The following is a 27,958-nucleotide window of genomic DNA, read 5'->3' on the forward strand; positions in this document are numbered from 1 at the left end:
GGTTTCATTTCCTGCCTCCTCATCTATTAAGTGCAAATTACCTCGCAGCCTCCAGAGCAGCTCACTCACACTTTGTATGTTGTGTTGTGCTAAACCTCATTCTGCGTTGCGCTTTTCAAGCAGCCGTTAACTCGATCTGAAGCGGGAACTCTTCACGTTTCGAGTGTCATCTGGCTAAATGTTATCTGGCTTTCATTCTGCCGCAGGATTCCCCAGACCCCGCTCGCTCGGTCAGCGTCGTCTGACAGGAAATGTCAGGTTAGTCAGGCAGCCCGGAGCCACATAATTGGTTCCTCTAACGGTCTGTCGGCCAGACGCCACCATCAGCCTCCGAAAACACAGAGAAAAAGCTTCATCTGTGCCAGGAAAATGAGGTTTTAGGGCCCTAAACCATTTGAAACAGGGTAGAAACATTTATAAATACTGCCATGAAGGGTGATGTTAAGATGATACTGTTAAAGAGAAGCTGCAGTGTCTTAAAAAGGCACTTTTTGGTAGTTAAGAGCGTTCGGGTCCTAATTAGCCTGCTAACGCTGACGACTCATTATTAAATAATGTGATTTATGCTAATATCACTGCCTTTAGTTTCTTAATCAGGCTCACTGTGGATGTCTGGAGAGCAGCAGATAAAGGTAACAAGGTTTTATTAAGGATTTCAATATCGGTACGTCTTATTTATGAAGCATCTCAGAATTCCTCTGAGACAGAGTGAGACGTCGTTGTTTCATCGCACTTTTAGAGTCAAAATAGTTAGTAAAGTAGTCAAAAGTTTTACAACTCCTCCATGTTGTAGTTCCTCTGTAAATCTAAGTAGTTCAAGTCCAGTGGAAAAACTTTAAATGGTACCAAAGTAAGCAGCAAACATTTTACGGCACAAAAAGAGACCTTTTCAGATCTAAAATTAACAATTAAATGAAGGAGTTTTGTTCATTATTTCACTGAAGGATCAACCAATGACCAGCTGCTCTGTCTGCCTTCATTAATATTAATATAGAATATATTTAATATAGTACATAAAGCTTCTGAGGGTGGATTAACAGACTGATATGAGGTATTTACAGCAGAAATGTTTCATTATAAACCCTAAAATCCATGTCTAGCACTCTCCCTGTGTGCTCTGACAAGGGTTTTAACTAAATTCTTGTGTGATCATGTTATTTGATCCTGTAGACACTTTACACAATTTACTTAAGTATGTTTTAAGTATTGGACTTTGCTACATTTTCAATCACATACGTTACTAAGTAAAACAAAAAAGTGCCAGGAAAACAACCGTTTCTTAGACAGCAGACCAGTTTGAAATATGGCAGTGAGAAATGCAGCAGCCGCAGACACAGCGAACTGTTAAAGAGCTGCACGCCTCCACCTTCAGCCAGGTAACCAGCTCCTTTCACTGTCGCTGTTCAGACTCATGTTGTGTGCAGCATGAAGTCAGATCATGACTGCGCACAGAATTATGGAAAATACCTATAAATGCCCGACAATAGTTTATTTAGCTGCCCCAGACTTCTGTAAGGTATCTGCTGTTAACACCAGTAACTACACGTGTCTCATGCTGCATAATGGCTTCAAAACAGGTTAATTAATGCCAGTTACATTTATATTTACAGATTTTTAACCATCACTCAGTGAACTCCTTGGCTGCGGTGTGAGAGCATTTCCTAGTTAAGTAGGCCTATGCAGACTTATCACTATGGATTTCGGCCTATCATGTTTTCAAGGAGTCTGTTCACATTGATAATAGCGTAAGCTAATAAAAATGTTCATTTTGTGAAAGTTGAAAATATTAAACCGTAATATGGCAATTATTTTTTGATTAAATCCGGCCCCCACAGTGTCTGTTTAGAACAAAATGTAGTTGAGGACCCCTGATGTAGAGGTCAGTAAATAACAGCCTGCTTCCATCTGTGGTTAAATATTTTTTCATAGTTTGGTAAGATGCTTTGCTCCAAATAGCTAAAAGACATCGGTGCATGACAATGTTGGTTGGTGTTAGTAACCTGCTGGTTATGCTTATGAAATCCCATTAAAATGACCATCTGTCTGAATGTAAATAGGGATATGACTTCATATACAGTCCAGTGTTTCCCGTTTTCTCAGTCTAGTATGGGCCAGAGTTTAATCTGTTCCGCCACAGTTTCCTAATGAAGCGAAAACATTCTCAAACCTCTCATTATAACATTAAATGTTACTGTTGTTTCCCCATTGATTTGTCAAGTATCTGTCAAACAAACTAAAATTGAAATTACCATATGTATTTGTTCCATTATCCAATAATTATGTATAATATGTATAAATAAGATATTAAATAAATGTAAGTTGTTTTAGGAGATTAAAAAGTAACTTTTACTGAGTAAACTTGAGTAGATTTTTACACAGTAACTTTACTTGTACTTAAGTTTTTTTTGTACTCTTTCCACCTCCAGTAAAAACCTTCAGAATATAGTCAGGAATAAAACAGGAAAGTTTAGTGTCTGTAAGAGCTGCTGAAGAGATATCAGGCTCAGAGTGGGGGGGGACTCATTTTGAGAAAATTACAACATCATGATAGAATATCACACTGATAAATGAGTAACAGCATGCTTGAACAGTCACACCCGCAGAGAGCTAAACCAGGGAAAAGGTTTGTATTATGGCATTTCTTAGTTTCTAACTCTGGGAAAGTGGGAAGGACAGTAAACCTCCCCCAAACTACTGTATATGTATATCATAGCTAATGTAATAGTTTTCCATTTCCATTCACTGAGGAGGTCCGCCTCTCACTTTAAAAACTTCTGCTGTATGAAGTTTGATTTACGACTGTCATCTCTAACAAAGTTGATGAGTCTCCTGGACAAAAGCTACTGAGATATTTTGCTCTAGATCTGTAATGAACGAGGGATTAATGGATGGACCACGACGCAGAAAGTAGTGCTTTTTTATAATTAATGCTTCAACAAGGAAGCAGAACATTTCACAGCTGCGCATAGCTGAATGTCATCTGCAAAGTAATGACCATCAGTACTGTCGCTCAGGACCCCTAGTGGTGACGCCAAGACAGAAGAGCAGTGGGCCCAGGACAGAGCTCTGTGGCACTCCATATCAAATTTTAGTTTTTTAAATAAAACACCTGTTTTAATATGTCGGTCAGTCACCTTGCACTGGTTCAGAATGACAATCCCAGAGTTCTTGTAATTCTTCTTCTTCACCTGGTATTTGGGATTTATGCACGGCCACTGCACCTGAAAACACAGAAACAAATGGCTAATTATTTTCAGCTCGTCGGCCTCTAAAAACTAAATTTAGAGGAAACAAACATTTACCTGGACAGAGATTGTTTAATCTTTATTCCCATTTCATTGAATTTTGCTTACAAAAAGTATAAAAACAAAACCTCAGGACATCACATACAGTAAATACACAGAGACATGGAAAAACATGAAGCCAGAATAATTACATTTTATTTGATCCATTATTTAGTCTCATCAAGATCAAAATCACTGTTTCAGAGAGACTTGTGCACAAGAAAACAGTAGAAACATGGACACAGAGTGTCCTCACCACCAAACGATATTACAGGCACATTCTTACAACCCATATTTATGTTTATTGTAGCAGCGCCCTCTAGTGACCGTAAGCTGGCAGCTAAGGAGGAAGTCGGGTGACATATTAGGCAGAAAGTCAGGAGGTAGAATTGGTCAAAGCCATACCTGCCGACATTGAAATTTTAAAATAAGGGACATTTTCAGGGGATCAAATAAAAAAGTTACTCAGGCCTAACATTAATTCCAGTTGTCATGGAAATTATTCTCTTTCCTTGGGGGAGCATTTAACAAATAAATTACAACAAACTGTTGTCTTTTGGTTGATTTATTAAATGTGAATTAAAAGAAGTGCAAAACAATAAACAGCTGGACCAGAGATCCACTGCCTAGTGCAGTTAGTAACATCTGGCAAAGAACAAAGGAGTGCATACCAATTTAGCTCAGTGTATGTTTATGGAACAGAGGCTCCTTTGCCATCAAAGACTAAACTTACTGGAACAGAGTCAAAGGGGAACCGAGGGGACACAATAAACCTAACAAGCTGTTCCTTATACCACAGCCTACACATCAGTACATGGAAAACATAATATAATAGACTGAGTTACAAATACTAATATACGAGTATATGGATACTGTAATACAAGTGCATGCATAATGGGTGAAACACATACAGGAAGAGATTATCCGTCGCCACACCAGTTAGGTGGATTGTTTCATTCATTAAATGCTTTTGCAAGAAGAACTGTAAGGTTTAGCCCCATGGTGAAGGAGGAGACATGGACATGAGTTCTTCACCTGGTGCTTTCATTTATTTTTAAACCAGATTCGTGGAAAGTGCAGTTGTGCAAGTGAGGTATTGTAAAAATATATCAAAAATTAACAAAAACAAACAACGAGAAAACTAAGTATATACTATTCAAATTATCATTAAAAACTGAGATTACACAAAACAAAACCTATATCAGCCCTGACTATTGGGCTCCAGCACATGTGCCCTTCCAGGCCCAAGCTGTTCTCTCCAGGGGGCCTCTGCCTCCTTCCTTTATACCAGAAGCCCCTCCTACAAGACAAACCAAAGTTAATTGACAATCAATTAAACACCATTATGTTATCTCAACCATCAAACACATCTCTGGCTACATCACCACACAACAAATCAACTAGAAAACCAGAAATGAAATGTTACCGGCTAAACAAAAGCTTCTCAAAAGAGCAACTTTAAGATACTCCCGTACACCCCTCTGTACTGGCTCACACTTGGACCATTCCAGGTCTTCTCCCTATAAATGACTCCACACTCCATCACTTCCTGTTTGCCCCTTCGGCCCAGATCCCTGCTTGATGAGGAGAACAGGTGAATAAAACACAAACACTTGAATGACCTTGGGTAAATCCCATAAGCTAAAATAAATTACTTGAAATGAACTGTGTATGTGTTGTATTTATCCAACCATGATTTCAACTCTTCTGACCAGTACTTATATGAACTGACATGAAATGACAGGCCATGTGTCCATTGATGCTAGCCCATATGCTAAGGGTAACCGTCCTATGCTAATGCTCAGCTAAGGTTAGCTTAGCATGCCAAGACCAACACTGCTGGCTTCAATGAAGGCATGGGGTAGCCCCATGACAGAACACTCTACATTGATCTGTAAGTCATTAACGCCAAGTACTAACTTGTTAATAATCACAACCATTCATGCAGAACAATTACAGTAGATTGTAATCTTTACTTGCACATCGTTAATGTTTCTGTTCACATGTATTTATTTTTAGGGGCACGTGCCATTAAAATACTCCCTGAGCCCTGCATCATCCAACCTGAACCCCTCACGCTGCTGCTGCTCTTCTTCTTGTTTATTGGCGGGTGCTCTTGACTGTCCGTCACTGTTACAGCTGATGTTTCTCAGCATCACTTACTTTTCAAACAGGGAGGTGGCAGTGAGCACGGGAGTTTTTTAATTAGGATGCAGATCTGTGATTACGCTTGGTTCAAACTCCTCAGTCCTGGGATTTAATTTGACATTATAGTACAGAGGTGCAGACAACTGCAGCTTCACATTCAGAGACACAAAGTGTGTTAGACAGCGGCGTTGACCACAAGCCCTCCGAGCTGAACACAATCCTTCAGCTGCCTAAACAAGTCACTCTGACTCCGTAAGAGTGGAGACCAGGTGACGCTCGGCGGCTCAGACTGTACTTGTGTGAATAGACAGAGGCAGGAGGATGAAGGGCAGAGCTCTCTGGAGGCTTCAGCTCTGAGGGATTCTTGTTTCTGTGTAGCTGAGCCAACTGTCAGCTGAGGAAGGCGGACAAATAAATAAAACCTGTACAGAAGAAGAAGAAGGGTGGGGTGGAGATCCCCACAGGACTCGACTGACTGCTCATTGTTTCCTGAGGAGGAGAGTAACAGTTCTACTCCTCTGCTGGATAACAGCAGCGAGGAAAACACCTTTCTCTCCTGCTTCACTGAGTTTACAGCTGAGGTGGAGACACGATCCGATCAGACGGTTTCAGTGGAAGATTAAAAAATGGTGTATTTATATGATTTGTTTAACTGCTGTAGAACCAACAGCCCTCTGGGGACAAAAAATGTGATTGACTCCACGGGAGTGTCAGGGTTTGGTTTTTTCTTGTCTTATTTTGAAGGAATCCTTCCTAACTTTAGTCCCAGTGTTTGTTTGTGTGCTTTCCCTCCTGTTTGTCTGTCCTGCCATAATTAGTTTCACCCGCGTCTCGTTATCCTCCCGTCATAAAATGACCCACGTTATGACCTTTTACCTGATGACCTCATCCGTGACGAGCCCTCCAGTTGGTTCTTTGATTTATGTTGCTAGAAAGACGTGAAGAGAGCATGCACGGGGTGTTGTGTACAACTGTGTGTCGCCTGTAGAAGTAATGTTAGCTGGTGGTGTAACACCAAAATGTGTGACCTATCAGATTCTGTGACTACACCCAAACGACGATGTTTTCCTGACCATAACAAGTACTTTTGGTGCCTAAACCCAACCAAACAGCCACCGCTTCACATTGTCAACAAAGCCTCTGGCGCTTAACTTCCCATTTGGGTCACAGAATCTGATAGGTCACACATTTTGGTGTCACACCGGTGTTGCCGACAGCTAACGTTAGCCTACTTACTACACACAGATAAACAGAGGTGCTCTGTTCACTTCCTTCTTGCTGTTTGAGAGAGAAGTTTCACAGGCGTCGCGAGGTCTGGTCAGGTTTATTACTTATTCCTCCTACTTATAGCCTACTTATCAGCCCTTTTTAAAAATGATCATTTAATTCAGAACAGTACTGCAATAGATTTAGCCTGCATTTTAACAGCAAACCTACTATATAAACTCAATAATTGGAAATATATGTAATAAATTCAGTGTAAAATAAATAATATTCCTGACATCAAAGTGAAGAAGAAATGGCCCTATTTAGATTTCAGACAAAAAGGTATGAAATGTTACGTGAAGGTAAACGCTGCTGTGTCATACTTATTATGGGCCGCCAGAATGAACACACACACACCTCTTTAGATTTATGATTAGACAGATAGTCAGTCAAAATCCAAATATCTCAGATTCACAATGCAAGATATAAGATCATTATCACAATATTGCCTGTAGACACACACACACCTGTATATAGATCTGTCTCACTCTTACCCCTGCCTTGGCCGACCTCGTCCTTTCTCCCAGTACTGTTTCCTTCTCAGATTATTTCCCACACTTTTTTGAGCCTGGTATCTTATTTCCTCTCCCTGCAGCTTTCGGTGTGCAGCAGTCTCTGAGCGTCTCCCTCTTATTTTCTCATAGCAGTTCAGTCACTGTGAGCCCGTTCCAAACACTGTCAGCAATCTTTACATCTCATCTTGGTCACATATTTGTGTAATCAGCTAATATATCTCCTATGTTTGTTATAATATCTCTAGTCACAGATCACCTCCAGTAGTATCAGCAGCATCTGTTCCCATCAGTTCTGTCAGCCCACCGTTTTAAAGCTAGATCTGGGTATTCCCTGTTTCTTTTTCAAAACTGTGTCACAGCATTTGCTGATGCATCAGTATACGCATATAATCAAGGAATACATTACAATATATTTCTGTATCGATATTTTGAGAACAGTGCAATTTAAATCCTTGTTCCATGAGCCCCTTTTATACTTTGAGCACCTGCCCTTCTAAAGGTCTCTGCACGGCCCTGGTTGATTGGTTGGTTGTGTTTGTTCGGTCGGGTTAAGATGGGGAAATAACGGATCATGAAGAGAAATCTTTCTGACGAGTCATCAAAGTTGTCTTATTCTTTTTTATAGACTGGTTTCTGTGCAACATCATCACAGAGATGCATTTTTTTTTTAACGTCACTGGCTGAAATATAAAAAAACAAAGCAAGTCCCTGGACTTCTTAAACTAGTCGCGTATTCATGACACAAACAATGAGGATGATTTTTACAAAGCATAACGTGTTTTTAACGCCACTGTCTGAGATAAAGTGTCAACTTTTGAGCTAACGTTATTCTTTAGCACATGCATTTATAAGAGAAGTATTCAGTGCTTTTACAAAACACAAGACGTTGATTAACGCCACTCTGTCCTGCCGCGTGGACGCTTCACTGGCGGTAACGTTAGCTGGCGGAGTTTCTTTCATGCTAAGTTTCACGTTTCTTAGCAGATGCTTCAATAGAAAATTGTTAGCGGTTGAAAGCTTTTTGCTGGTCTCATCTCTGAGTGTGTCACAGCTAAGTTATGCCGAATGGCAGGACTTAGAGCTGTGGAAAGAACTCTTCTCTCTCTCGTTCTTTTAGTTTTTTAGCTAGCAGCCCACATTACGTCCGGTGACACTGACCTGCAGCGCGGTCCCGCATGTTACATTAATATGCAAAATGATACGCAAACAGATCCAACTCTCAAATGACGGTTTATTATTAAGTCAACAACAATTTACAAACAATGCGTAACCTACGTTGATTACAGCGGTTGACTACGGTCTTCTGACCGGCTACTGAAGCGCTGTTGCCCCCCGGCTGCAGGCGCATCCAGCAGTGTTTGTATACAAGAAACTCATCCATAAATTCAGACCTAAAGGTACCACAGATCTTTAACTGCACCATGAAACGGAATACCAACTGAATCTAAACTTGGTGGCGCGAGCAGAGTTGAATTTGTTATTGTGCACCTGTGATGATGTCCGATCGCTGACAGGTGAAAGAGAGTGTGGAGCCTCATCGCTCCTCCAACCAGAAATAAGAGAGCTGAGATTCATGATGGCAGACCAAAATCTGGGTGAACAGAGGAGCGAGGAGAAAATAAAGGCAAAGGAGAAGCACCTTGTGTCATTGTGGGCTTGACGCCATTAATCGCAGGACGGTGATAACGGAGCACACCTTCACGCCTCATCTGTACAACACAAAGACGGTTTATGTCTTCAGTAGGATGGAGTGAAAGGTGAGGAGATTAATGCCTAAAATAAATAGTGCATTTATCACCTTCAGTGCCTTGTGTTTTCAGCCTCTTTGTCCACCTGTTTTACTTGAAGGTGGACGGGTTAATGAAAACGGTGGTATCGTTTTATCAGAAAGAAAGTCCCAGAGGATCATTAAAGTAGAAATATTCAGCTCCTCCACGCCGGTAATGAGACAGCTGAGAGGCTCTGCTGAGCAATCCAGCCGCCTCACATTGTTGGTGTGCTTTCAGCCGTGTGTTGTCATCTTAAGGGAATTTCCAGAGAAAACACACAACCTGAGCGTTTGGACACAGACTGCCGTTAACGGACGGAAGCTCTCTAATTAGCGGCTGCTGGCAGCTCTTCTATTCGACAGCTATGTGTTCATTAGCTCTGCCTCCAGCATCCAGGGTAATTACATCACGTCTGTCTAAATAAACCCTGAGGCGTTACGGCCCCAAAGGTGCATTTTTAAAGGCTGATCACGCTGCTAATTGGCACTTAATGGAATTCTGGAGGTGAAGGACCTGAAGGAGATCAGGTTGTTTCTGCTTAAACCTGACTGGGGTCAAAGTCTGGAGCTAACTGTACTAACATTTTAGCGATGCAGCTCGAGGTAAGGTAAGCAGGAGGGGAAATATTTTAGACGTTTTCTTTTCCAACAACACAGCTCAAACCAAAAACAAGACTCAATTTGTGCTCTTCCACACCATCTTTTCATGTGACCACACTGAAAAAATGACCCTTTGCTCCAGTGTAAATTTGCTGTCCCCTCAAAATTCACACAGCCATTAATGTCTAAACCGCTGGCATCAAAAGTGAGGACACCCCTATGTGAAAATGTCCAAATTGGGCCCAAAGTGTCAATATTTTGTGAGGCCACCATTATTTTCCAGCGCTGCCTTAAACCTGTTGGGCATGGAGTTCACCAGAGCTTCACAGGTTGCCTCTGGAGTCCTCTTCCACTCCTCCATGACTCCCCTAACCCTACCCTCTTCTTACAGCCTCGGCCATCTTTATGTAGAGTAACCATTCCGATTTCCAGATCCTCAGAGAGTTCTTTGCCATGAGGTGCCATGTTGAACTTCCAGTCACCAGTATGAGGGAGTGTGAGAGCGACAACACCACATTTAACACACCTGCTCCCCATTCACACCTGAGACCCTGTAACACTAACGAGTCACATGACACTGGGGAGGGGAAATGGCTAATTGGGCCCAATTTGGACATTTGCACTTTTGTTGCGAGCGGTTTAGACATTAACGGCTGTGTGATGTGTTATTTTGAGGGGACAGCAGATTTACACTGTTGTACAAGTTGTACTCACTACTTTGTAGCAAAGTGTCATTCCTTTAGTGTTGTCACATGAAAAGATATGATCAAATATTTACAGAAATGTGAGGGGTGTACTTTTGTGAGATACTCTACCTTCACGCAGATTATTTTGGCAAAAATACAGTGCTCTGAGTTCCTGGATGGTGCACTCATGACGGTCAAAAGGTTGAGTGTGAAACACTGGACACTTCTCACCCTCAATGGTCGCCATCTTGGCTTACGTAGCTGAAGGGGAGGGAAGCTGCAGGAGTTGCTCTGGTGAACACCACACTATAAAAATCTAAATTATACATGTGAAGGAAGTTGACGATACTATGACGCAGGTTTCCCCAAGTCAGGATAGGGTCAATAAGTAAGCCGAAGGTGACGGTCAGGGACTCTCCAGATCTCTAGGTCAGACTCCGTCTCTGCCTGCTTGTCGACTGACTGACCCTGCTGCCTTGATAATGATGCCCTGTTTTCCAGTTGTTAGGTAAGCCAAGGTCGAGATGATCTTTGGTTTCATGACAGACAGACTGACTGGCTCTGTGTAGAAAGTGTTGCATCTGACTTGAATTGCACACAGCGTGCCACTGATTTTTACAGAGACTCTGCAGACTCTTCACACATGGATTGAGGGCTGAACAATAACAGTATCTGGAGACTTTGTGAATCTCTCTAGATCTACGAAGGATAAATATCCCCAGGTGGGAAGTATCCTTCAGAGTTGGTGTTGCAAGTGTTCACACGTATGCTGGCATTGTATGCTCAATAAACAATGCTATGTTGAGTCCTCAGAGAGGCGTTTTTATAGAGGAGACACGCCACTTAAAGAATCTTCAATACAACTCTATAGGGAAAACTCGTAACGCCAAAGATGGCGGTTATCCCACCCCTTCCGCGCGAAAGCCAATAGGCTGCCGAATCTTTTTCAGCTGTTTTTGTCAGATTTTCCAGCTGATTCAGTGCATGTAGTTTTTATGTGCCGGTGAAAGTGAAGTTATTATCCCTCCCCATTCATTCAGAGGGGGGCCTGGTCTTGTTAGTCTGAAATAACTGCCCGGGGGCGTTATCAAGATGGCTGCCGAGTGGCGGGACTTGCCTATAAGGACTTTGGTCTTAATCAGTCTCCAAAACTTCATCATCACACCTAAACCTGGCTCACAATATTTATTATTTTATTTTATTTTATTTTATTTATTTAACTGTTCGTGTGTTTTCTTTTCCATTAAGTACCACTATACTGTTATCGGAATGAAGTATCAGTCTGTTTACTGGGTTAATTTGGCGGCGCTGCTCTGTCTGGTTGCAATTCGCAATTAAAAAGAAGATGACAAAGGCGTCAAATGTTGCGATCCTCATTTCCAGTAGGCGCATGACAGCTGTGTTCGATCTGAGACGGCACTACCTTGTCAAAATTCACACACTACAGTAAGGACAAAAAGTACAGGCTTGATTAGAGGTGTAGTAGTGGAATTATCCGAATTGAGACACAGCATAAGAGTCTCTCAGTCCTCCTCGGACTGATTGAGCAGCTGAAGGAGAAACAGGACTTTGTGTCAGAAACCTGCCTCACGGGGACGTTTCACTTTTCACAACTCCAACCACAGAAATGTCTTCTTAAAAAGAGATTTAAATGATGTCACTGATCCTGCAGCTATTAGTTTATAAGGCTCTTCATGGTTTCTGGAAACGTCAGTGACTCTTTGTGCTGCTGTCCTGTAATCAGCTCTCAGATCTGACACCTTCACAATTCTGATAAAATGCATTTGTTTCTAAGCAAATCTAAATTCTACATGCTTGTAGAATTAATCACGAATAATGACTATTCATATCAATTTTTAAACACTCCTGTTTGAGAGGCAGGTAACCTGAAGTACAACACGTGAGAACGAGCTCGTCCTCTCTGCAGAATGTGTCTCTGCTGTTTTACCAGGAAGCGGCCGCCTACCTGTCTCCCGTCGATGGCTCCTTTCATCTCTTTGAACGTGGCCTCGAATTCCCCAATGTAGTCGTGTTTTCCGTTCGAGTCCCAGTCCCACACGGTGCACTGAGTGGACAAAAAAACAACAAACACCTCACTGAATGGTGACTGATGAGCTGCTGAGTTTCTCATTTTTCATTAACTGATGATCAGGTGTGCACACATTCTTTTGGCCAGATAGTTTGTAAATGGTGGACTGGCCTTCTCTAGCTGCACGTAGACGTTTGCATCTGTGTGTTTTTATGTACGAGGCAATCCTGTGCAAAGGACCCAGTTACCGTTGCAGCCTCCTTAAGTTAGAAAATCCCAAGGGTTGTTTCCAAGTCAAGAAAAACTGTCTCATCAGTTAGAGGTGCTGGTGGCACTTAGCGAGTTCAAGTCCCTGGTCGCAGACGTCCTGAAGGAGGTGTGTAGATGCTTGCTGTCGGCTGGATTATTTAAGTGTAGGTGTCTTGGAAGCTGTTTTAATGTGTTGTCATATGTGTGTCAGTGTAACTTGTAAATGCTGTTTTGCTGCCTTTCTTGGTCAGGTCTCCCTTAAAAGAGTTCTTATCCAAGTGGGCTTCTTCCTGGTTAAATAAAGTCAAGGCAGGTCTGTTTGTACAGCACATTTCAACAACTTAATCCAAAGTGCTTTATATAAAACTTAAACAACATAGGGAAATATAAAAAGACACAAAATAGAGTCAAATAGAAAATAAAAACGGGTTAATTTATCATGTAATCATCATTATCATTTGTTCACCCATAATTCAATCAATAATCAGGATTTTCACCCTCCATTGTTTTGCTCTTATTGAAAGATTTCCCACCTCTCACACCCGTCAAACCTGATCCTCTTCATCGTGCAATATTTTTTCCTCTTATTCCAATCCAGATTGTTTGTGCTACAATCTAAAAGCAGTCAGAACAGCGGACAAAAGCTTCCTTAGAAATCTTCTCAGCCCAGTTAAGACCTGCTCTTACTACTTCTGAGAGAAAAGAAACCAGCTGAATATTATAATATTCTTAGAAAAAAAATACCCTGAAAACAAGACAGTAAAAGTTTCAGTGTAAAGTATTACGCTTAAGTCTGAAATCTGATTTAATAAACAGTAATTGCCAGCGGTAAAAACAAAAGTCTTTATCTTTATTTTAAAAGAACTGAAAGTTTCAGCAAACCTGCAGTTTTCTGGGAGTTTGTTCCAGATAAATAGAGAATAAAAACTGGTTTAGTTTGGACTCCGGGGAAATTAAATAAATAAAAATTGTGCCTTCAGACTGATGTGAAAAAACTCAATCTTGTGTAAAAACTGATTTTGCATTTGTACAAACAAAATTGGAGGTTTTCCCATTGACCTCAGTTCATCTGCATCCACAGGCCATTGGAGATCTGGAGGCCGCTGATTGGCTGTAACTGACGGCGGTTTGTGTAAATGGAAAGTAGCGGTGAATCAATTCAGCCGGAGGATTCGAGGTAAAACACACACACACACACACACACACACACACACAGTATTAGTTCGACCTGAAACCAGCAGGGAGGACATGTTCAGATTTTAGCTTAAAGGAGTTAAAATCAACTACAAACTAACTGCAGCAGATGTTCTTTGTACTTTTTAAACATTTTTCTTTACATAAAAATAACAAGAATTTATCCTGAGAAAGGTGAAAAAACACAGAATCCAATAACTTTTGTCTTGTTGCAACGATAATAACAAATAAAATCAGCTTTTTGGATCTTGAAGGCTTCATACTTTAACACTAAGAAATTAGACTTTTTGCATAGTGAGTACTTCATATTTTACTGGTAATACTACTAATATGTACTTTTACACAAGTACAATTTCGTAGTGTATTTTTACACTGTGGTCTTATTACTTTTAACTAAAGAATCTGAGGATTTCTTCCACCACTGCAAAATACTATTTGACACTAAACAGGACGTTCAAAGGATGACGCAGGTTTTATTTCCCAGCATTTTCTTTATTAACTTCTGATTTAGCAGACGTGAAACGTCTCCTCTTCTGAATGAACCCTCTCTCTCTCCGAGACTTGCTGTTCATAAATGCTCTGTTTAATAATTCACCCATGTGTCCTTTTATAAACCCTTCTTAAAATGAAAATTCACGTTTGTTATGAAATAAAAATGAAGACATGTATTAACATAGTACTTGTGGCTGTAACTAAAGTCCTGCCGGACTCTCCATCCACTTGCCGAGTCCTCCCACTGGAACCAGTGGACAGCTTCTGTTGGCAGCACTGCGACCAGACTGAGCAACAGGAAGTGAATAAATCCCAGGAGGACTGAATGCAGGACAGTTTGACAGAGAAAACATGAAAAATAGATCTGAGGACACGAAGAAGAACGCTGACAGTCTCAGAGCGGGAGAGGAAGACCACGAGCTCATGAATTTCCAGATAACACACACACACACCTCATGCTCCACTTCTTCTTTCCAACAGTCTGGTGATTTTATGTTTTCATATATTCATGCAGGAGTTCCAGCGAGCAAGTGGGCCACTTTACTGTGTGTGTGATAAATCCTGAACTGTGAGGCAGAGAAGATCCATTTTTCTTTACCATATATAAATATCTGCTTTGTATTTTCCATATATTTCCATAAATTCTTAAAAGCAATGTGGAGAAGACGACACACCAACATATAAACTGACAGCGATGTCATGTCACGTGTAGGTGGCGCTGCAGCAACATGTTGAGAGACCACAGATTGATAATTTCACTCCTGAAAGGAGACTCGCGCTGAAAGGCTTGGACAAAACAAAATGGATTAAAATCGAAGCAGCAGAACCGGAGAGAACGTTTGTCAAAACCTGGTGCCTACATTACCCACAATGCAACACAACCATCGACATTACGGTCAGAGATTGGTGTTGTGCTATGCTAGTAGTGTCTAATGTCAGCCCGTTCTCATTCCCGGGCTGTCAGAGGGGTGGGGACATTTAGGAGGCTCAGATTAGGGGTGTGATGAAACGCTTAGTCCACAAGACGTGATAATGCACAATATTGGATTCACGAGAACAAGACGACAAGATACTCCAGTGCTATTTAGAAGAAGTATTCACTGATGAAATGGGTTATTCGATTGGGGCGTCTGAGGCTCCTCCCCCAGAAGGTTTTGAGCATTAAACTTAATTTTCTGCATGGTCTTAAATCTCGCGCCTGAGTGATTTGCAGGAACCTCTGTAAACACGCAGGTGGGTCCAGAGTATAACTGGATCAAAGCGGCCTGCTGACAGACATGTCCTGGTTTCTCTGTAGTGTCCGAGGGTTTTTGGAGTTTCAGTGGACCCAAAGATCGCTATGGACCTGAGTACAGACGAGCTAGAGAGAGCAGATTAAGTGTACTTCTCTGTTTGTTCTAAATTAAAGCTGATCCGATCGTTACTCAGCTGCGTTTCTTTCCTGAACTGTACTGGACATTTGAATGTTGATGCGTTCACTTCGCTCTGGAATAACATTTAACAAACGTGTCTGGACTGAGCCAGTCAGGTCAGTGAAATGTTGAGGGAAACAATTCACATTTTGTGTGTTTTGTTAGAATTACCGTGGGGGGGGGGGGCGTCTTACCCCATGTTACCCTATTGGGGAAGATGTCGGTCTGAGGAACGTTCTTAAAGTCTCAGCGTAGTCTCTTGGCCCCGCGGGGTCGCTCGACAGGGACACAAGCGCTCCGCGAGTAAACGGCAGGCGCTCTATGGAGAGGAACCATGGCAACGGCTTCTGTGCGCTACACAGCTGTAGCCTGTTTAACTTGAGTTAAAATGACAGGCCTTCATCTAGTTTTGCGGGGACGCTCTGCCGTGTGAATTCTTGCTGCTGAACACAGACTGTTTCTGCTGCTCCCTGAAAACAGATTTCTATCTGTTCACCTGCTGCTCAGCAGGAGCCTGTTCTGATCGTGTTACCTTTTATCTGGAGTCCAAACAGCTTTGGTTTAATATTTGATCACATTAATGTTTAAGTTGAGATTTACAAGAAATATTTTACTGCTGCTGTGTAAAGGAAATACTGCTGGGAAAAAGCTGTTATTACACTTCTGTGTATATAGCAGTACATTTAAATTAAAAGTGCACAATACTTTAGAATTCATTATTTAATTTAACACATAAATATGAGATAAATCGTGATTAAAATTTTAATCGATGCCCAGCACTAATTTAAATTTACCAAACCGAGTCCACAGACCCTCCCTGGTTTAATAAATGGAAGCTAGTTTACTGATAGGAAGCCTTGATAAGCAGACTCTTGTGGCTGGCTGCATGTTACTGGTTAACCTTCAGGCCACAGCAGCTCATCAGTCTAACCCCAGCAGTCGTCACGGTCACCGAGCTTCCAGCAGCAGCTAAATTCTATTAAAAGATGTATTTTATAGGATTGGATAAGAGAGAGTGATATGTGTGTGAGCAAAATGTGCAGATAGATGCAAGGTTACAATTACCATTTGTGCAAGTTAAGCACGTTTATTTGCCCTGGGTAATATACGTTTTGTTGCTGACTCTGTCCACAGCAGTACATTTTAATTAATTTTATTTATTCGATGAACCATATGAACTGAATTCACAAATACACCCACATGCTTACTGTTTTATATTTGTTTATTTTTTATTTATTAAATATATTTTATTTTAACACACACAAACGCACACTTTTACTGTTTTTATTTATTTTTATTTAATGAACTGTATGAATTGTTCTTGAGTATTATATTTTAAGCTTGGGCAACATTGGTAAAGCTGAACTGAATTGACTGAACCTTTGACTATTAGCAGTGAAGTAAATTGAACCTAATGTGTTGTTGGACGCTGGACCTCCTCCACGCCTGTTAGTAGTAGTAGTAAGATCATAGGTGAATCTCAACTCAACCTTGTAGGTCTTTATTCCAATCAGTTACAGCATAAGGCGAGTTTCATTATTGGAGACTGTTCCCACCCTTTACATGCTGAGTTTCAGCTCCTCCCCTCTGGATGTCGGTTTGCTGCCACTAGGTGTAGAACCAAACGATACAGGAATACTTTTGTTCCTGCTGCCATAGAATTAATGAATAAAAATAGCAGTAGATGACACTGTTTGTTATGTATAGCACCTTATGTGTTTTAGCCAGGGGGGGCGGGCGGGTAGGGAGGGTGGGGGTTAGGGGGTGGGGGTGTAGAGGCACACTGCCATGTTCCTTTTAGAAGTTTTAGGCTTTGGATATTTTATAATGTTCTATGCTTATTGTTTGTTTTGATGTTTTTATGTATGGATTGCCGAAAGTCTCCTGTCTGCACAAAAATTTTACCCTCGGGTACTAATAAAGACACCTTGACCTTGATTACTCCCTCTAACAGCATCAAGACAGTTTGTCTGTGAGGACACATTAATATCAGAGCAGCGTGACGGATGACAGCTAACGAGCAGCAGCGATAACAGACCTCAGTGTTAATGCAGCGTTCACAAACAGCAAACATGTACATAAAGTATAGTATCTGTTTCATTCAGCTAAATAATCAGTTATTAGTCTCATTTCAGGAGACTGTTATTTATCAGCTGACGTGTCTCCCCCTGTCTTACGCCCTGCTCTTTTACTCAGTGTTGTAGCATCGACCTGAAATCTAAAGTGTCCAAATGACCACGTTTCTGCAGCGGCTTCATTTTCCTTTATTTGTTCTCTGAGACAAAAGTCAGTTTGTAGAAACATGAGTTGTCTTTCTCAGTGTAGCCTACATCGTAATCACAGGTGTCATTTATACTGGGGACGCTGGGGAAACGTCTCAATCACTTTTTGAAAGCATTTGGCAAAAATGTTCTGAAAAATCTCAACAAGAAATGTTGACAAAATAAGAAAACATGCAAGGCGGTCTAAATATAGAGGAAACAAATGTGCATTGTCCAAAAAAGCAACTTAAGCTGAAACAAAAAAGAAACTACTCATTGCTGCATATTTTGAATTTAGTCTTTCCCTTTACATAAAAAAGATATTTCCACCATTAATTGGTGGGAAAAAAATTTCACCAGAAAGGAAGGAAGTTAAATGTTGAGTGCTCAAACTTTTCTGGAGGAAACACCAGATCCCTCACTCGTTTCTCTCAGCATTGAATAATTCAGTGTTTATTTAGTTTCTTTATTCATTTTGCGAGTTAGTTAATGTGCGAGATAATTTTCTGTTGAAAGTAGCATTAAAATATTTTCTCATCTTGTTCTTGTAAGCCCAATATTGAGCGCCGGCAGAATTTCTAACCAGCATGCCTTGTTTTAAGTCCAGCAAACGGTCATATCTCTCTGCGTCAACGCAGATACGAGAGAAGGCATCGGAGGAGATGGTCTGTACGACCCATGACCCAATTGAAGAAGGAGGAGGACGCGGAAATATGACGCTACCAAGCTGACCACAGCGCTTGCGTCACTGCGGCGTGTCGTTACACTTATCAGCGGGCTACGACGTAGAGCCTGGCGAAGGGTATGGCTTCTCTACAGCGCAGATAAATTAGATTTAAGCCTGCATCCATTTTTCACAAAATCCCACATGACGTCACCAGCGGGTGATGGCAGCGCCAGTTCCCGGGTTATTCTGGCTGCATTTCTGTGCAGTGGGAGGAAGTGGAGACGCGTCATCCGTCTTTATATCCAGTCTGTGGTTTCTATCGAGTGTTGATGGAGCCAATCGGAGACAAAACAACAGGTCTCCATCAAACCGTGAAGTCACCGCTGTTTATGAACAAATGAAACATAAAGCACTGATGAAACTAAACTATAATTAAGTTATAGTAATCAGAGTTGGCTGAAGATACTCGAAGCAGTTTCGTCTCTTGTCCCAGAGTCGTCTTCACTCTGTGTTCAGAGTTTCTGCTCTTCACCTCCTCCGGTTCTGCTGCTGATCATTTTACTGGAGGTCGCCGACCCTCAAACTTCATCTCTGTGCTGCTGACAGGGGGCCCGACCTGTGGCCCCCGGACTGATTGGAGGGTCAAAAACACCAGGAAATAACAAACAGGACGTGTGATGAATGTGTTCCTCCTCCATCACAACAGCACGCTGTCAGGTGAAAACCTCGTGTCTCCAACATGTTGAACAGCACATGGTCGAGCAGCAGCCACATTTCAGCAGGAAGGAAATTTGTTTCTGCTCTTGTGTAATTACACCAGACTTCAGCTCCAGATTAGGTGAATGCAATTGTACACAACATCTCTAGGAGTCAGTAGATTTCATCCCAGAACCTTTGTTTTTTTTTAGACTGACTGCAGATAAAAATCTACAGGTTTCAGTCACAGCTAAGATCCTCCTGCAAATGAGACACATTCTCTTTTCATTTTACTGTCGACAGTGTTGGGAAGGTTACTTTGGAAATGTTACAAGTTACCCAGTTTAAAATCTAATAGTAGTGTAACTATTTAATTACTTTATCAAAGCATAGTAACTTACTACATTTAAAGAGGTGGTTTTCTGCTCATTCTCAGGTTCCTCATCTTATTTAGAGGTTGTACCAGAACAGGTTTCCATGGTTATATTTTTGTCATACTGCACATTGCTGCAGCTCCTCTTTTCAGCCTGTGTTGAAGGCTTCGTTTTAGCTATGGAGTGATACATCTTGTCTCTAAATGATCTTTGTTGGGAGTTGCACATGCTCAGTTCCTAGTTAAGGACTACTAGCCAATCAGAAGCAGAGAAGGGCGGGTCGGCGAGAAGCCGGTAAACGGCTCGGGTTCAGCCGTCCGGACTGGAGCGAGAGTTTCAGAGCGGTGAGTTATTAATCTGTATCCATAAAGTTTTAACTGAGCTCTGTCTCTACATCACAGGAACAACTTTATGTCCACTGACTGCCTGGAGGGTAGCTAGTGTTTGGAAGGGAGAGGAGAGCTGTGTGCTGCAGCTCGCTGTTTCTGAGGGCGTGTCGGAGTCGCCGCTTGGCGAGCGTTATATGAGGCGCGTTTAGCTTTCATCCCTGTGACGTCACAGGGATGAAAGGGAAGCGGCTGGACTACAAACGAACTGTTTTCAGTTCAGAGCAGAGTTTTCTGTGGGAGATGGGAACTCACTTTGGGCTTTTTCACTTAGCAAACCTGTTACATGCACAAAAAAGGTTTATAACTCAATGAAGGAGAGGGGAAAAGCCAAAAAGCAGAATACCACCTCTTTAAGTCCTGTTTGATTACTTTTCTAAATGTCTAATGAATGTTTTCAGTTTTTAACCGTTTTCCAAAGAAAAATGGCAGACAGGCTGCAAATTCAAACAGGAGAACAGCATAAAACTTTACTGCTATTCCAGCTATGGCTGGAAACGGCAAAGGAAGACACTGTGCACATGAAAAACATGCAAATAACAAAATAAATATTAGTCAACATATAGCTGAGCTTTTTAACCCTCACACTTTCATAAGTAACTGTAAGTAACTAACAGATACATACAGTTACATTTATTTTGTGATTAAATTACGTAACTAAATTACATGTAACTCGTTACTGCCCAACACTGACCGTCTAACGGATCTCTCACCAACAGTGATGTGTTCACTTACTGAAAGTGCATTTGAATGTCTAATTCTCCTCTCCTGTCTTGTAATAGTGTTTATCCTCCTGTGACCTTTACATGATAAAGAAAACTTAATAAGAGTGAAAACTAAAACTTTCATCTCCATCCAGCAGACAGGAACAGCTTGACCTGCTGCTGCAGCCAATCAGACGGCTACATTTAGACTGGAGCCACAACATCAATCGACTGATACAAGAGACACAGAGTGTGTGTGCGTGTGTGCGTGTGTGCGTGTGTGTGTGCGTGTGTGTGTGTGTGCGTGTGTGTGTGTGTGTGTGTGTGTGTGTGTGTGTGTGTTCACCTGCAGCTTGCGCTCGTGGTCTCCGCTGCAGAGCGAGTTGAGAGAAACTTTGAAGGTTTTCCACACCGGGTTGAGATTGTTCATGACAGTCTGAGAGAGAAGATGAAACTCTTGATGATTTTCTTTCTTTACATCGTTCACAGATCATTGAAAATAACAAAGATGGCGGAGCACGTAGAGGTAATGACGCTCGTCTTCTTACGTCATTGTTGTGTGCAAACAGCTGAATACATGCTTATGCTTGTTTATTTAAAAGGTCAGGTGGTGGTGATGGAGCAGTGGATAAAACACATGCCTTTGGTGTGAGAGACCCGAGTTCAAATCCACTGTGAGACATTATTGTGTCCCTGAGCAAGACACTTAATCCCTCGTTGCTCCAGAGGCGTGCGACCTCTGACATGTGACAAAGCGTCAGCCATAGCGACTGTGTAAATGAACCAGATTTAGCCACACTGACTAATTTTCATCTGGAGTCCCCGGCACGTTGATGGTTTAAGAACGAAACATTAAAACACGGCATAAAGACGACATTAAAAAACAGATATATAATCATAAGCAGACAACACAGAAGCATGGATAAAACATTAGAGCACGACTTGCATCAGCACAGACAAAATCAGACGAGCACAAATAAAAAAATACATCAGTACAAGTACAAGAATAACAGAAGCACGACTGCAAATTATGATGACATATTTGTTTGTCCAGGAACCACCGTTTTAAAGGTGGTGAGAGAAGAAATGGTTCTTAGTTCTGTGGGTATGGTGTTCCAGGTACGTGCTGCTCAGCAGGAAAAGCCTGACTGTCCAAAGGAACTCATCCTATATGGAATTTTACAGTCACCTCTGGAAGGAGCGTCCTCGACCGAATCGTCTTTGATAAGTACGTTACACGCTGAAAGATTTTAGATCTGAAAGTTCACAGTAACTTTTGTTTGCATCGCTTTGTGTGAGACAGCTCTGGCAAATGACAAACCGGACCAGCTGAGCGCTGACTACAACGGAGCACGCGGGGGCGGAGCTAGACTCTCAGCACAGTGAGTCATTTATACCAAGTCCACATGACCCCGGACTCACTCCAAAAGTCCACTGAGTCTGTCTGCATCGCGGTTGCCGGAGCTGATCGCATCCTCACTAGTCAATGCTTGTGCTCACCAGAAGTGTCTCTCCGCTCCTCTCCGGAGAGAATACGATAATAAACACAGTTTAAACAGACATTAAGAAAACAATTTAACTGCGTAGCTACTTAATCATAGTAGAAGGTCAAAAAGCAAGCACTCATCACTAAATCAACAAAATCTAAACATGTCAGCAAAATCAGGCAGGAAAACGCTCTTATTCTGAAAAGCTCCCTGTGGGCTCTGCAGATCACGAAACGAAAGCGGGTCACAGAGAGCCGTGAAGAAGGTAGAAGAAGCACAAAAAGGACGTATTTAAAAACAAGTCGTTAACAAGTCGCAACTGAAAACACATGTGGGGCTCCTACCCAGCAGTGGCCCTGGGTTGGCTGCCCCCATGCACCCACGCTATCTCCGCTTATGGGGAGCGCGTCTCCTCATGCTGTTCCTACAGTCACTCACTGGCCGGCTGCTCGCCTGTTCCCGCGTCACAGGTCCATCTATCTTCTCAGTCACAAACGGCTTGCGGACCTCTCCGCTATACATCAACCTGCTCACGCAGTGAAAAACAAATCTATATTCTGATAACGTCAACTAGCGTCAAATCATCTCCACCGCCCCACCTGCTGAGACGCAGCCAGCAGACTCGCTGGTAGACTTTTGCATTATAATCATCTAAAGCCTGAAGCACGATCTGGCTCTGTTTGGGACTGTGAGCTGCACTTTATCGTAGCTGCAGAAGTTAACATGAGGATTTGTGCACTTGTCTCATTCACTACAGTCTGAATGGGAGCACAGAGTATAAGTCAGGTAGACTTTTAAAAAATATTATGAATTCTCATTAAATAATGAGGATTAGTCTTTTTTTTTTTTCTGGACATGTCAGAACACAGATCTGTGGGAGAGGTTCTGAATGTGCAGAAAGTTTTGAACATGAACAGAAAACCTGCTGAAACACAGGAGCTATTAAAGTCCAGGAGTTTCTAACTGAATTAAAATTAAATCATTTATCATCAAGGTAAAAAGATGCCCCAACAGATAACTTTTCAGTTTTGTTTTTAAATTTTTGCAAAATAAATTTTATTTATTTTATCAATTTATTATCATTTGTTATGTCAATAACAACTATGGAGGATAATAACAAAGTAAAACTACATTTTGATTTTGGGACACTTTACATTAACTTCAGCAAGGTTCAAATTGTTTTTCGGGACGGTTCCGGGACGGAGGTGAAAAAGGTTAGTCTGGAGCTCTGCCCTGGTGCCAACAGGAAGTAGTCATGTAGTAGTTCTACATAGGACGAAAACTGCATCGTACAAGTAGGATGATGATTGTCCACCTCAGCGAGGTCGGGATGAGCTCACAGCGTTGTGGTGTACTGCAGTTTACATGGCGTGTGTTTGTACCTCAGTTCTGTAGACCAGCTGCAGTGTGGCGTCGTCATTCAGCCTGTAGATCTCCAGAAATGGGTCGGATTTACTGAAAAAGTCCTGCAAACACACAGACAGAAGCTGATTTAAAACAAAAACAAACACTGCCTGAGACAAACAGAACACGCATTCAGACTAGATCTATTCTGGACATTTTTGGAAAGCTGGTGAGTGTCTTTATAGGACATGTTTAGAAAGTTCTCCTTTACGTGTGTGTGTGACGGAGCTCACTTACAGCCAGTCAGGACGAAATAAAAAATTAAGCGCTCATGCAGATTTTACGTGTTACAGTTTGTTTTTTATTTTTTTGTACCTTTTCTTGTCAAATTGTCTGTTTTTCAAACGATTGATGGCTGATTCAGTGGTTTATCCGTCTGGTTTGTTTAGTGGAAACTATAAGCGGCGACAGAGTTGCAGACACAAACAACACGTAAGCAACATTTCAGCACTGCACCTGCATTTTCTTGCATTCAAATTAGGTCATATTTCATCATGTGTGTTTAAAATATCATCTCGTCTCGTCAGCCCAATATTGTGCATCGTCTCGTGAGGTAAGTGTATCGTCACACCCCTAGTCGTTTATGTACAGATGTTCTGGCTGAAATTTCACTCAGTTCAGACATTTTCTGATTAGTAACCAGCGATTTATATTCTGTTTCTTCCAAAACTTGTTCATGACTGAATGTCTGTCTTCAGATGTGTCTGACCCACAGACATCTACAGTATTAAGAATAAATATAAAATGTGGTACTCATAACAAACATAATATTTCACTCAGTGTTTTAAACCTGAAGAGGAAAATCAGGGTTCAGGGTTCGTCTTTAGTTCAGACTCGCACACAGTCGTGTTTCCATCACTTCAGAGGATATTACATCGACTTACTTTCATGGAGGCTTACCTTCGTGCATGACGTCGACTACAGTGGACATGTATTTGGAAACCATTCTGAGCCCTTTAAGTTATAGCACCACGCCCCGACCACCGCCATACGTGGACACCCAGAGCATTGTCTACACTTCCATTTGATTATTATCTTTACATCTCTGTAGTTCTGATAAACTGCAGCATAAATTAAAAATGTAATAAGGAAGAGGAGACGCACCAAGTCCCTCAGCAACAACTGTAAAATCCTTTTTATTGTCAGAAAACTAGGCCGGTAAAAAAACTATTTTCCAACTGAATAAGATGTTAGAAATAAAGATTTTTATTATATATTTCTTGTACATTTTTGTTCTGACACTGAAAATCCATCTGTCCACATCTGTCCAGAGGACATCCTTATTTGTATGTTTTATTTAAAATAATGATATAATTTGCACTTTAATAAACTGTTTATTTGTCCTACTTACTTTGAGTAATTTTTTAAAAATATATATAATTTATTTGGACCTCTATTGAGTTCCATTGAATCACCTTTTATGGCGTTGATGCATTTAAAAATAAAATATACTGGGAATAAATTATAGGCATAGTTTAACACTTAAGTGTTTCCAAGTTAAAACAAACATAAAAAATATGACTTTGTGATTTAATATTTCTTGCATGAAAGCCTTAACCATAATCATCTAACCCAACCAAGTCTTCGCCTTAAAATTTAATAATATACGTTACGGGGCTTGCGGTTCGTCCCCATGTGGAAGGCGAGTCCCAACAATGTGACTGTGTTAACAGATCTAGGTCCCCACAACGTGAGTAATACATGTACACACACATACACAGCTGTTGTTACCTTGTCGTCCAGTTTTCTGGCGCTGAAGGAGAGCTCGATGTAGTCGTCATTCCCCGTCAGCTCCTCTGCTGTGATCTGCAAACACACACACACACACATAAATTTCCCTTTGATAAGAAGGACGGCGTCATTAAGTCGACAACAAACACCGAATATTTAGAACAAATGACACAACCTGCAAACTTTGAGAAGAAGATACTTTTTTGTCACATACACATTACGAAATTCATTCTCTGCATTTAACCCATCCCTCAAGGGAGCAGTGGGCAGCTGCTGCGAAGCGCCCGGGGACCAACTCCAGATCTATAGTAGTGTCTGGACAATGGCACTGACTGAAGAACATGTTTTTGATGGTGGGGGAATCCCGAAGCACCCGAAGCACCCGGAGGGGTGAACATGCAAACTCCACACAGAACCCGTGACCTTCTTGCTATGAGGCCACAGTGCTATCCACTGGACCACCATGCTGCCCAAAGCTGGAGAAGCTGGACTCTGGTCTGTACCATCCTGTCAGTCCAAACTCCTTCATATTCTGCTGGGTAGTTTAACCTGCAGCCTGGTCTACAAGATCATCATGTGTCCTGTGAGAACCTTGTATCTCTAAATAGTCAGAAAAACAGCCTGTTTCCAGCTTTTGTGATGATGCATTTTGCAGCTGATCCGAGGAGGGTTTATAGGGTTTATTCAGCTGAAGGAGGAAGAGGAGGGTTTTCTCAGAACATAAAGGAACTCTTCATCTGGCAGTTTCACTAACAACTGGAGATACAGGGTTTTCACTGGACAAGAAAGGGATGATTAACCTAATCTTTCTCACTCCCACCTGGTGTGTGGACTATACCATGGTTTTCGGGGGATAAAGCACGTTTGGCTGAAACTTGCAGAAGGGGGTCCATTAAGATCCACAAAATTCAGCGATGAGAGCTGTTTTCAAGCACCCCACTGCGAGCCTTGCTGTCAGTATCATTAACGGCAGAAAACCCCCTCTCAGGCTCAGATGAGGAGGTTTTTCTTATCTTTCAGGTTAAAGAGAGTTTATGATTTTGCTTCAGTGGCGATGACAAAAAACAGCATCCATGCTTCTTTCTTTACTAGAGTGAATTAGTGATGAATCACCCTCATGCATCAATCATTGCGTAATTTTACACATGATCCATGATGATAAAGATACTGAAATTCAGGGTAAATAATAGCTCATTGTAGGGCCAGGGTTCGTGTCTCACCTGCGGCCCTTTGCTGCATGTCGTCCAAGTCCACATTTTGTCTCTTGCAACTGCCCTATCCCAAATAAATGCACAAAAGCCCACAAAATATCTTCAAAATAAAAAAGAAATAGCTTACTGTCAATATTGTTAAGACCCCATTTGCACGTTTAGGGCTGCGCAGTCAAGTTAGCAAGAATAAATATGCAATTTCCGGTTAGATGTTTAAGAAATAACTAGGGCTTAACGTTGTGAAACGTCACAATTTGGTTAGGTTTAAGCACCAAAACTAGTACTTAGGTTTATGCTTCACTTTAAAATAACTTAACAGATTCTCATTTGCAGTGGCAACGGACCAAGATGAAGCAAAATTGTGCAGTACAGTTACACATTAAATACACAAAGTACAAAATGTGCAGTGGACAGTCAAATATGAATGCAGTAGAGAGTCATTTTGCTGTTTGTGCAAGGTGATGACTTTCCAGAGAGATAGGTTAGTTAGTTTTGGAGATGGGAACTCGAGTTTGAGACTCGGACTTGAGTCCGACTTAAATCGCACACAGAGTGACTTGAGACTCGACTTGAGACTCGTCCTCAAAAGACTTCAGACTTGATTTGGACTCGAGGTGCGGGACTCTTGGTGTTTAGTTTTAGGAAACGTCTGATGAGCTTGCTGTTATTCCCCTCCCTGCGTTACCCATAACCAGTGCTTGAAGTGGGGCGGTACGCCCTAGTACGCAGTACTGGCATCTCGACATTTTCTTGCGCACCGGGACTTCACCCAAGCTGCCGGTCCTACACTCTACCCCAGGTTCTCTGGGCGCTACATGACGCTCACCTGTTCCAGTTCTCACCTGCCTGCAAAAATCTGTCCGCGGAGACAGACGAGGGAAAAGAGCAGTTTGGTTGCCTTTCATGCCACTGTGTGCAGAAAGTAGCTTGTCAATGTCAGTTTTGGTGAACCGACCAATCACAGCCTGGATGGGGCTGGACATTTGAGAATATTGACGAGGTGTTGATAGGTGTTATTTACATTGGGGATGCTGGGGACAGGTCAGAATCAGAATGTTTCCATCAGCTTTTGTTAAAAATGTTCTGAAAAACAGCAAGTAGAAATGTTAAATAAAAAATGAAACAATGCACAATAAGAAAACATGCAGTGCAACTGAAATATAGAAGAAACAAATGTGCATTGTCCAAAAGCTGATTACTGAATTATATTCCTTTATATTTTGAATTGTCACCTGCCACATTAATTTTGTTTCCCTTCATATAAATAAAGACATTACCTCCATAAATTGTTGCAGATGATGTGTCCAGAATGCAGGAAATTAAGTGTTTAATGCTCAAAGCCGTTAATGTTGTTTACTAGTTTCACCTGCGCGGTCACACATGAGAGTGGACAA

The 27,958-nt window shown here is 41.6% G+C and overlaps 1 protein-coding gene across 1 annotated transcript in view; it reads right to left on the minus strand.

The window, feature by feature from the left end:
- Positions 1-27,958, minus strand: part of cpne4a (copine IVa) — a 486,687-nt gene that overhangs the window by 30,346 nt on the left and 428,383 nt on the right. The window contains exons 5-9 of the mRNA XM_038712358.1: positions 25,354-25,428; positions 23,601-23,684; positions 21,078-21,167; positions 12,234-12,332; positions 3,135-3,221 (exon numbers count right to left, since the gene is read on the minus strand). Coding sequence (XP_038568286.1) covers positions 3,135-3,221; positions 12,234-12,332; positions 21,078-21,167; positions 23,601-23,684; positions 25,354-25,428 — 435 coding nt within the window. The remainder of the gene's footprint in view (positions 1-3,134; positions 3,222-12,233; positions 12,333-21,077; positions 21,168-23,600; positions 23,685-25,353; positions 25,429-27,958) is intronic.

This window comes from Micropterus salmoides, unplaced genomic scaffold (genome assembly GCF_014851395.1).
Source record: "Micropterus salmoides isolate LMB-PRFRI ecotype aquatic unplaced genomic scaffold, ASM1485139v1 Ms_hic_scaffold_11, whole genome shotgun sequence".
NCBI lineage: Eukaryota > Metazoa > Chordata > Actinopteri > Centrarchiformes > Centrarchidae > Micropterus > Micropterus salmoides.